At 37.2% G+C, this 12181-nt stretch overlaps 1 protein-coding gene across 1 annotated transcript in view; it reads right to left on the bottom strand.

Annotated features, from left to right (window-relative positions):
- The window catches only part of RELN (reelin), a 436933-nt gene that overhangs the window by 47358 nt on the left and 377394 nt on the right, over nt 1-12181 (bottom strand). Inside the window, exon 46 of the mRNA XM_037511284.2 lies at nt 8244-8412. Within this exon, the coding sequence (XP_037367181.1) occupies nt 8244-8412 (169 nt within the window). The remainder of the gene's footprint in view (nt 1-8243; nt 8413-12181) is intronic.

Genomic DNA, 12181 nt, shown 5'->3' on the forward strand with positions numbered 1-12181 from the left:
GCTTCACTATGTGAAGAGGCCAAATCACTTATATTTACATGCTGACACTTTCCAGTCTGTAAAACTAGGGAAATGCTACTTCCCACCTCACATGGGTGTTATGAAAATTAATTAGTTCTTGTTTACCAAGACCTGTGAGTGTCTTGGTGATGCTCTTGGCAGGTGACATCATTTATCCTGAAGCTTCTTTATAATGATGGCCACCACCAGCTGCTGCTTTTTGGAGTTGGAGGAGAATGGTGCCAGGGCAGATTTCTCCTTTTTCCATACCCTTGAAGCCTCTCTCCTTGCTTCTTTTTGAATTTCTATCACTTCCTCTCCATCGACAGCACATAGTGAGTACTACATAAGTATTGTTTAATATGTTTAATAGTTGCCCATTGCTAAGCAGTTAAAAAAACATTACTGGCAATAGTATGGTTCTATTCATTACTTTCCCAGGAACCTTCCCTTACACAGCCTCCACCTTTTAACTCAGAGTCTTTGTTCTTTCCTTGAGGATAGCTCTAATCTATAAAATCCTCATTATAATCACCATCAGGAAAAGTTCTCTAACAGAAACCATATGTACTTTAAAAAACCTTTTTACCCTTCCCTGATGTTTCCTTTACTCTCAAAGAGATACATAAAGTATTTAGGACTTGAAAATAGAGCCTGGTGTTTCCACTGTACCAGTGGAGAAGTTCAAGTTCAGCACCCCAAGTCACATGGACTTACCAACAAAACTGAGATAAGGCAAGGAATCTCCTGGTTCATTATCACCTCTACAAAATAATCCTACTCCTACCATTACCCCTAAATAAGAACAGTTGTTTTGCTAAGGAAGGCTGTGTGTATGCTGCTGCATATATCCACAGGTCTACTTATCTTGACTTCTGCAAGTCAATGTGAATGAATAGCAAATGTTGGCAAGGATGTGGAGACAGCACCTCATACATTGCTGGTGGGAATGTAAAATGGTATGGCTGTTGCTGAAAACAGGTTGTCAGTTTCTCGAAGAGTTGAACATAGAGCTATGATATGACCCAGCAATTCCACTACTATGCATATAACTGGAAACAGTATATGTCAGTTGGTTCAGCTAAACAGAAGATCATGTCCATATACATACAGATAACAGCTAGAGACAGAGCAGGTTCTGGAATGGAGACATGAGCTTTGGTTTTAGGAATGTGAGTGGATTAACTGTGGTGAAGGGCTTTAAGGTGATGGGCCATCTGACAAGGAGCAAGAAAATCCTAGTAATGGCAGAGATCCTTATGAAGATGACACTAAACCATGAACAAAAGAAGGAAGTCACAATTGAGGATGGAAATGAAACATTTTGCAAATGTTTTATACAATTGACTAATTTCATAGGTGTGAGGACTGCCAGTCAAAGATGGGTCTTATATAGCTTTTCAGTTTTAGAACTGAACTAAAACCTACTATCTCCTCACTTAGCACACTATTGCTGGAGTTGTATGTTTGAGAACTTTGCCTGCCACAGGTTTATGGCAGGCAAAGTCTGGGAGACCCTAAATTTGGCAGCTATGGCGGCAGCTTAATTGAGGCATCCCACATCTTCTGGTAGAAAAATTCTCTAAAAACATGGAGGGCACTGTAACATTTTGGGATTTTTAGGTAATAATCTGTCCATAAAAGAATGTACATTGCTATTAAATTTTCCTTTCTTCTAAATTACTTATAATACACTGAGGTCTGAATGCTGACATGAGAGGAGAAAGTATTTGGATTACAGGTTTTGACCCTGAGCAAACGTGATAAAGGTAAGGCATCCTCATAAGATGACCTAGATCCCTTGTGGTATTTCTCGGGAGCTAGGTGGAAAGCACATTACAGAGTTAGCAATAGAAGAATTTAATGAGCCACCCCACAAGGTCTTTCTCACTTGCTTGATAGAAAGCAAATGGAGAACCTAGTTCAGCAACTAACTATTAATCTGTGGGGAAAATCAAATAACTTCATTGTGTCTTAGTTCTCATCTTAAAGGGTTAGGGGCATGTAGAGGGACTTCAAAGTTAAAGGAGATGTTAGAGATATGCAACCCATTATATTGATTTATATCCTAATCCAAAACTGTGATAACACATTTTATGACATAAGCAGGGGTATCTGAATACTGAACATTGACTTAGTATTAAATAAGAAATTATCATTAATTTTTAGGTATGATAATGGTATTGCAGTCTTGTTTTTTTTAGGAAGGTTCTCTTTTAGAGAGACATACTAAAATATTACAGTTGAAATGATATGATGTCTGGGATTTGCTCCAACATAATGTAGTAGTCAAGGGCAAGAGTAAATATTGCTATAGATGAAATCAGGTTATTTCCGACTGGATAATTGTTGAGGCTGAAAGATGACCATATGGAAGTCTAGAACACTAGTCTCTTTAACCTGGCATGTATCAAAATGATGTATGAGAAGATGGATATTTAAGAAAAATTCAAGAGTACCTTGACTTGACTGAACATTTTCAACAAGATGATCAGTAATGTGAGTGCTTGACACAAGTCACTCAAAGCTACTTTTAAGTTGGAAAAAACAATGAAGAGAAATAAAAAGTGTTTAAAGAATTTCCCCTTTAGAAAACAGACTTGTAATTTCCTTGAATATTTCTCCATGCACATCCAATAAATTTTACATTTAGCTTTATATCAAGCTTCTTTCTTTGTTTATAGTTACAGTAGATAGAATATCATTGAAAAATATCCTCCCTTTTAAAATTTACCTGTAAAAAGCTATAGCCTCCTCATTCCCCTTACATCACCCCAATCCTCCCACAATTTTTTCCCTTTCTTGTACTTATCTCCTTTCCTTTAAACTCCCTGCAAACATTAAATAGCTCCCCTGCTGTGTTTAAAAACCTCCTGGCTTCCAAAGTGTTGTAGTTAATCTTTAAAGACCATGGTATCAGCTAAGTCATTAGGCTAGCAGAAAGGAATAGATAATCTTCAAACTGTGACTTAAAATAGCTAAGTCAAACCTGAAACTTCCAGTGGCAGTCCCCTACCCCTCCTTTCTTGGCGGATTTCAGTTACTTGCCCTTCCACTGACTCACCCTGGTTCTCAGGTAACATTTCAAGAACCCATACCACTTGAGCCACCTGCTATTTTTAGGTCTCGGGAAGAGGAGGCATATTCAGATCAAGGGCTATGAAATAGATTTTGTCATCTTCTTATCTTCTTTTTCACTGTCTCTAAAGAACCCTTAGCATTCTCCCTTCCAGTTTCTCCTAGGACCATATCTCTTTGGCAAGCAATAAAGATGTAGTACTAATATAGCAGTTAAACTCACAGGCTCTGGAGTCAGATAACATGTATTTATTTCCAGTATCTGACCAAAACTGTTTTGAAATTCTCTTCTTATTGAAAAATCTAGTAAATTTATTGTAAAACTTTTCTTTTCATGACTTAAAGCATTTGTTGCTGATGGCCACCTATTTTTGCTTGAATTCTGGTCTCACTTCACTTTTGGATACCATGTTATTTGGATTCTTTTTCTGCCATCTGCCACCATGATTGTATCCTCCCGGTTCCTATAATAGGCATTTTCACTCATTTTGCCATTAAATTTAGGAATCCTTTATTTTCCTTTTAAATGCTTTCCTATGGAAAGCTATTTCACAACATTGTCTATCATCATCTCTGTCCACATGTCTCCAAAGTTTGTTTTCTGTCAAGTGGCTGCTTCTATTTATATTTCCAGTCATCTCATTTAATTCAGCATCATTTGAGTACATTTGCTGTATTGTCCCTTCTGGAATCTACTTCACCTCTCTCCCCACTTGCTACTCTCTCGGGCTTTAAATTATAGAGTTGTCTCTTGATGTGTGCAATGGAGAAGAAATTAGCAACTGAATTTTATCAATTTTTTCTTCAAAATATCATGTAACAGTGCCTCATCTCCTCCATGTTAGCTGTAGACAAGGCCCTTGTTACTTCATGTATAGTTATTATCATAATGCCTTTTACTCTTTCTCTTACTTGAGTCTTTCTGTTCTCCCATTAATTTTCTTGAAAGAATATTTACTGCTGAAAACTGTCTACATTTCATCTTTGGTACAAGTCTAATCTTGTCTGCTTTGCTGTAAGTTAACCTAACTCTAGAAATTCACATCTCTACAATTTCCAGATATGAGCCTGCTTTAATCAGCAATTACTGTTCATCCGTTCTTGTCCTGTTCACATTGTTCCCCTGATTTAGAATCTTCTTCTCCTTATTCACCTAATTCCTGGTCACCCTTCAAGGCCATGGGCCATCTCTTCCATGAAGGCCTCTCTAGCTCTGGCATTAAACTATCTCTCATCTCTCAACTCTGAGAGTGTTTCTAGCCCATTCCTCAGAGGAGCTCTAAACTAAACACAGCATACATTATTATAAGTTGTTCATTGGGTATACTACTCATTTTCCCTAATCAGATTGCACATTCTCTGGGGCAGGAACTGAAGTTATTGTGCTCTATTAAACCAAACTTTGAATTTAGAAGATGTCTTAATTTGAGTTGAAGTCTGAAAATAAAATATGTTTAATGAGCATGGTTATGTGGTTAATTAATTTACATTTTTATAAATCTTTATAATGTTCCAAATATTTCCATGCACACTTATTGGTTTCTATATGGTAAAAAGTATCTTTTTTTTTCAGATAAGTAAACTCAAGTTTAAAGACATGAAATGACTTTTCTTAAAAGCACATAGGCCTGCATCTCTGCCTCTTGGAGCGAGCTGCCTAGTCAGTGGGCCCGGGACTGTCTGGAGGGTAGACAGAGGTGCTTCTATCCGATTTCGTAACTTTGAATGGGAGGTGGTACTCTGGTCAATGGAAATATGACTAGAAACATAAGTTTACAAGCTGTTATTTGTATAAGCAATAAAACCCTTTTATAAAAAAAAAAAAGCACATAGGCCTGAAAGGCTGAAGTCTTCCACTACATTACAATGCTTTTTATTATTTTTTTTCCAGTATAATTTAGCTTAACCATTATATAAAGGAAGGAATAGAGACTATGATTCTAATAACCCAATTTATTTAGGTTTTAACACAGCAATGTCTGGGATAGAGTGTCATGTATCTTGTGTTTAGTCTTAGTGTTCTGTTTTTAGTGAAAAACACCAGCACTCCCTCAGTTTTGTAACTCAGAAACCAGGGGTCATCTTCAACATTGCCCTTTCCCTCACCTTCCCACATCAATTTCATCATTAAGATCAGACTGTTTTATTGCCTCCATTTCTCTTGAATTTCTCCTCTTCTTTTCATGTCTGCTACATCATAGTTTGGGCTCATTATTAGTTCAAGTCACCTGCATATATTGCATCTTTAGGAATTGCCTTATATCTACTCTTACCCTGCCCAATTTGTTCTCTAGTTAAAATAAGATTTTCTGAATATAAACCTGATCATGTCTTCCTATTTCTAAGCATTCTGACAAAATTTTCGGCATTCTTATAGCACAATTTTTGGTACAAACTGCAATGCTCTATATGGTTTGACATCTTACACTTCACTCCCTCCCTATTGGTCTGTCTGTCTCTGTCCCCAACAGATCTACTCTTTCAGTATCTCAAACATGCCTGGAAGGTCCTCCTGCTATAGGCTGTTATCCTCACCTGGAACACTATTACTGTTACTCTCCATTGAGTTAACTCCTATCCATCTTTCACATCTTACCTCATTTATCCTCAATTATACCTCAACAATCAAGCATTCCTTGGCATTTTTGACCAAGGCAAATCTCCCTATGATTTATATAATCTTAGCATCATGCAACTGTCTTCCAACATTTATAACAGCTGAATTTTTTATTTACTTTTGTGACTACTGGTGATTTCTCATTAATACCTCTTCCACTGAAATAAATGTTCCTTCAGGCAGAGGTAAGTTCAGCCCCTCACACAGAGTTAACAGATAGTAAAGCATCAAAATATTTGTTTAATGAATCACTGAATGAATTAATAATCACTATTAATGATTACCGGTCATTTCAGTTTGGTGAATGGTTTGCTGTTAATCTGTAGACAATCAGCTTTAGTGGACTCTCACTACTTTTGTGCCAACAATACTAGGATCCTAGCCTTGGGTTATATGATGTGGACAGATGAGTGAACAAACCTACAATTGGCACATTGTCACAGTCACCCCTAACCCCTATGTAGCACATGACTTTAAGTTGCCAATCATGTTTGTTTATAGTGACGAGCCATACACCGAAATACTCAATTCTCGCCTGGTGGAAAACATAAGCATAGCTGTCTCAACACTTCACAGATATTGAGGCTATAAATTCAAATGAAAATAAAAACACATGATATTTTTAAAGTAACTGGATGTAAAAGCAGAGACAGTACAGACATATTAACAAAGTTCTCTGAGATTGACATGTTCAAATGATCTTTGGCATATAGCAGAGCATTATAGAAGTGGGCCTGGCTTGGTCTCCATCCTTGCATATTTCTTTCTGAATGTCCCAAAAGGTCTATTTATAAGTTACTGTCACCTTTAAAAATGCTGTGCAACATGAGCTTTGAGGGTAATATAATAAATAAACTGCATGTTATCAATGTGATAACAAGAGGAAATGGCTGCATCCAACATTTTCCAAGTATCATTTGAAAGGGTCAAAATTCTTGTGAGTATGTATAAAAGACAATTAAAAGATATATTAAAAGATGAGGAATAATTACTTTTTTGAGTAAAATACTCAAGGGTATAATGACTAGCTGGAATAAATCTTAGTATGCCGTTTATTTGCGAAATGCTACCAAGTAGCTGGGTAATATTTCACAGGATTCATAAAGACTTAAAAGACTGCTGCCTTAATGGAGTTTTTTTTTTTCTATTTTACTTATTAAGATCGCCTTAATAATTCATGTGTGGCAATACCTTTAACGAGCAACAAAATCTCACGTATCTCATTTAAACTTGGCAACTCTGCTGACAGTTAATATAGTCTTGTATCTCTGAGCCAGCAATTGTAGAGCAGCCTTAGGCTGCCCATTTATGATAATCCCATTTATGATAATCCCAAGAAAAGTTATGCCCTAGATGAATGGTTGAATTTTATGGCCATTTGCTAGGAAGATTTATTCATTCTTCATTTGTGGGGAGGCAAGAGAACAATAATGAACACAAACTATAATTTCTGCATTGGTTGCTTTGCTTCTTTCTTAACAGCAGTGACTAATAACCATTTTCCTGGAGAGAACTGAAATTTCTATCAATTTTTTAAAGCTTTTCTATGCTTAGCACCTACTTAGAAACTGAAGAAACCAAGGCATGTAACACCATCCCATTAGGCAAGGCATATTTTATCTGCTTTACTCAAACAAGAGTGCAAATACATACATAAGTTAGACTTAACTATTTTACCAATATTTACCAAGAAATTTTATTAAGCTACCATCATGTCTCATAGACACTATGAGTGGAGCATTTACAACTGTTTTACACATAAAATAATGTCCCAGAGGGTAATGTTATCAAGATATGGTTCAAAATAAAATTTCAAAAACATACTAATTTTAACACATTTATTTGCTACATACATATAGTGGTGTTATATGACATTACTCACTGCTATTTACAGCAGTCTCATTACCAATGGGCTCATTTTAAATTTGAGACTTGTCATTAGCATAACTGAATTAAGTTAGAAAGCTCTCAAATCTAGTCACTGTTTTCTTGAGATTGCAATTTTTAAAAATATTAGAGTTAAAAGTCAGTAAAGGTCTGGATTTTGGGAGAACACTGAACAATGTCATCACAAGGACTGGTTTCTATTTTATTTAAGATGGCCTTAATAATTCAAGTATGGAATCAGAAGTGGCACGTAGGCCCATATAGGGCCTCTTTGCTGGCACAGGGGTTAAAGTCTCAGCACCATGAGGCTATCACCAGTCACTGCGGCATGAGTTCGATCCCCAGCCAGGGAGCTGACACATATGGAGGGGAAGACCCTTCCTGTCTCACCCGCTGCTCCCCTCAACAGTGTATTTCAGTAGATCTGCTTGGTCTGCTCCCCACTCTGTCTCTGGTGAATCCTCTCACCCCTGCACCTCTGGCCTAGAACCCAGTTCTTGTATGCATAAATAAATAAAAATAAATCTTACAAAAATAATTCAAGCATGGCAACATCATTAACAAGTAACAATCTCATGTATCTCATTTAAACTTGCTGGGCTGAAATCTGAAAGCCAAATTATCTCACATTTAGCTTCACAACATGTAGAAGTATCCATACCTGGTATAAGGAGGGAGGGGCAGAGTGATTCTGGTCCACTTGTTGAAAGTGTCTGACACTAGGATCCGCTGCAGGTGATAGCGACTGCACTCAACATTAATAGGCAGGCAGTCCCTTACCAATGGGTGCCATGACAATCCAAGATCAACTGAGTACTCCAACTCAATGGCTGAAACAGGAAGCATAATTCTGGATAGAAAAATATATCTGCAGACCTAGAAACCACAATTACTTTTTATGTTTTCCTATGTTTTACTTTTAATCAAATGTCAGTTTGATGCCCCCATAGATGTGTTTGTTAATTTGAAATGTGTCCTGGTTTGATTTTTCCTTTGTACATTACAGTTATTATTTTTACCTTCCTGTGTTGAAATATTTTTTCTTTTATGGGGCTATGATCAAGTGAAACATAAAGTAGATTTTCCTCAATCTCTCCTTTTACTGAGAAACTCAGAACAATTATAACAAAACTATTGCCTCATAACCAATTAAATCAAGTCATGAAACAGTTAAAATTTATATATATTTACCAGTCTAATATTTTTCAAATATATATATTACAGAAGCCTTACATATACCTTAATATCATAACAATATATCAACTTATTTAATAATTAATGTGCAGATAACAGAACATAGTAACTATATATTTCAATGATTACTTTTTAAGTAGTTAAAAAACACTGAGCCAGGGCCTCCCTGGTGGCACACTGGGTTGAGCGCAGTGCTGTGAAGCTGTCTGCAGCCTCTGCAGCACAGGTTCAATTCCCGACCAGCAAGGGAGAAACCCACATGCCGCGGCAGACCTCTTCGGCTTTGCCTGCTGCTCCCCTCAGCTGTGTCTTTGGTCCATCTGCCTGTTCTGCTCCCCACTCTGTCTCTGGTGAGTCCTCTCACCCTCCTGTGCCTCTGGCCTGTACCCCAGTTTTTATAAAAATAAAAATAAATCTTTAAAAAAAAAAAAAAAACCACTGAGCAAACATCTCGAAATTTGACCATTCTGTAGGGAGCCTGAGCAACTTGATCCTGGAATAGGTGCCACTTCATAAAAATTGCAAAATCTCTTTTGCATATATATCTTGCTCTGCTATGTTATGGAATATACTGGGGAATTTGAGAGGTATGTGCAGACAGCTGAATGCTGTGCAATTTGTTCCAAGTGGGTCTATGGAAAGATATTTCCTTCTTTTTTTTTTTCTGAAACATTCAACTTAGACACTTTTATATTTATCTCTCTTTATTCTCTTATGTCTTTATAAACTGTTGCAGCCCCCACTTTTCTATTCAAATTACTTTCTCTAAGGCCATGATTCTCAAACTTGGCTGCACGCTGAAATCACCTGGGTACCTTTAGAAACTACTGGTGCCAGAGTACCACCTCCAGAGATAGTGATTTCACTCTTGCGAGGCACAGCCAAGGTGTCAGGCATATTAAAACTCCCCGGATGATTCTCATATGCAGCCAGCATGGAAGCACTCATTGTTCGAAGGATCCTAGTGCTCTTTTCAGTTTTTATTTCTGCCTTGGTCTTCGAGTACTTGTCCTCCTTATGGTGTTGAACACTATTGATTACTTTCTGATTTGTGCTTTCTTTTCTTTGGGGGTACATTATTCTGAGTCCCAGTCTTACTTTTCCTCTGCCTTCTGTGGTAACTATGCCAGAGATGGGCTTTCTTCCAGACTCCATTTCTGGCCATCTATTCTACATGATATTCTTAGGGCTTCAACTACTACCTCTGTACCCAAGTCTCCCAATCTTATGTGTGCCAAAACTGATTTTTTTTCATTAAAGAAATATTTGTTCAGCCTGGTATTATGCTGGACCTTGGCATATTGTGATGCAAGCATAAATAAATGTCCTACTTTCTATATTGCCAACCTCTTCATGAAAGGCTATCTCCACTTAAAATGACTTTCAACTAAACTAGTACCAAATGTTATCCATGATAATTCTTTTACATTAGTTTTCTGACTTCAAAATTTTGAAAATAATTTTAGAAATTTTATTCCTCTTTCCTTTACCTTCTATGTAAGACCTGTTGCCTCATGTTTGACAGTTTTAAGATCTGCTGCTTCTTTCCTTTCTTTTTTTCCTCATTGTCTCATACTGATTTTATCTACTCCCTTTCTCTTTATGGCACATTTTGCGGGTCTTCATCACCTTCTGCAGAGGTTACCATCAAGAATCCTAACTGGGGGGGAGGGGCGGGGAGAGGAAGGACTAGCGTCAAAATAAGGGGGGTGTGCAATGGTATGGGGAATATAACCAAAATGAAAATGCATACATTGTGCAAAAATGAAAAATGATGTAAGAATTATATAAAATAAAATATTAAAAAAAATCCCTAACTATAAAAAAAAAAAAAGAATCTTAACTAGGGTTCTTCCCTACCCACCTTCATCAGCTCTAGAGTTAATCTTAACCAGAGTTCTTCCCTACCTACCTTCATCAGCTCTAGAGTTAACTTCCCTAAAACATGTCGTATCTCTCTTCTGCACTGTGCCCTCTCATTCATCATTATGTCAAGCACAAACTCCTGTGCCTGCCTTTGAAGACGCTTCATAACTTGTTGCCAACTCTGCTTAACTGCTTTTCTCTTTCATTTTATCATTCAGTTCAACCTTTCTTAAGAGATTGTCCCAGCTGTGGTAGAAAGTACACACAACTAGGCTTATGAGGACAGAGTGTCGGTTCATGCTGCAGGCTGGTCATGTCGCAAGCTGCCTACTTTGTTTTCCTTGGTTTCCTATTCTAATGAAGGAGCAGGCACTCAGAAAGTTAAAGTTCCTTTCTATTTTCAAACTGAATACTCTGCTCTCCTCTAGGCAAGTATGCCTGTTCAGACTGGTTGGCCCCCAAGGACCAGGAGGTTTCCCACCTGTGCTTCTATGCTGCAAGTCCAGGTTGGGGTATCCTTTCTGTCCTTTCACCCTTCAAATTCATCCAACCATCCATGTCCACTTGAGACTTAATTTCTTTGTGAAACTTTTCAAATTCTGTGGATTTTCTGTCCACCGAACTCTCCATCTCTCTGTCCTTCGAACTCTCATTGTATTCTGCATCAGCACCACCCCATGGACACTTGACTGAGTCACTTATTGGACTAACTTTTTGAAAGCTTCCTCAACTAGTCTGTACTTATTGAAGACAGCATGTGTGCCTTAAATTGTATCAAGTTTAGTATTGATTAACCTGACATAGAACCTTTGATTACTCCTAAGATATGTCTATTAAGTTAAAACTAGTAGAAACATGCAAAATCTGGATTTTGCCAGACTCTGAAAGTAACCATGCAGAATCTAAAACAGAACAAGATCCTTGTGAATAGCCCAGGTTGCATCTTTTGGAAGAAAAGTGATGTGGAGTGATGAAAAATCAGGAGGTCCCAAAGAATCCTGACAAATCTGCAAGTTCTAGTGAAGGGTCCAAGTATGCAAGGATGTCTCAGTTTTAATTTCACCTAAGACGTGTGTGTGTGTGTATGTGTGTAAGATATGTGTATGAGTGGGTGTGCCCACAATCTGGAGGATGCCCAATGGTCACAATGACAGTGGCCTAGAATATGCTATGAGATATATTGACCAAGAGTATAAGGCAAAATGAAAATAACAAAATTTCATGATTCTTGAGGAGATGGGCAGGAGTAATAACTGGACTAATCTGAAGTCCTACAGATTAAAACTCTTGCATTCAAAAACTTATGTATAGCTCTTATTACCTATTCTGGCATCTCTATGTGATAAAAGACTTTTGCAAATTTGACACTAAAAATCCAGATTTACAGGAAGACATAAATGAAGATTATTATTTACTTTACATTAAAAAATCTTCAAATGCATATCATTAAAAATAAGCTTCAGATGTTTTAAAACAAACTAAAGCTTGATTTAAGTACATTTTCAGGAACGCAGTTATGGCTGAATTCAAAGTGCACTT

The sequence above is a fragment of the Talpa occidentalis genome, unplaced genomic scaffold (assembly GCF_014898055.3).
Source record: "Talpa occidentalis isolate TD23 unplaced genomic scaffold, MPIMG_talOcc4v2.1, whole genome shotgun sequence".
Taxonomy (NCBI): Eukaryota; Metazoa; Chordata; class Mammalia; order Eulipotyphla; family Talpidae; genus Talpa; species Talpa occidentalis.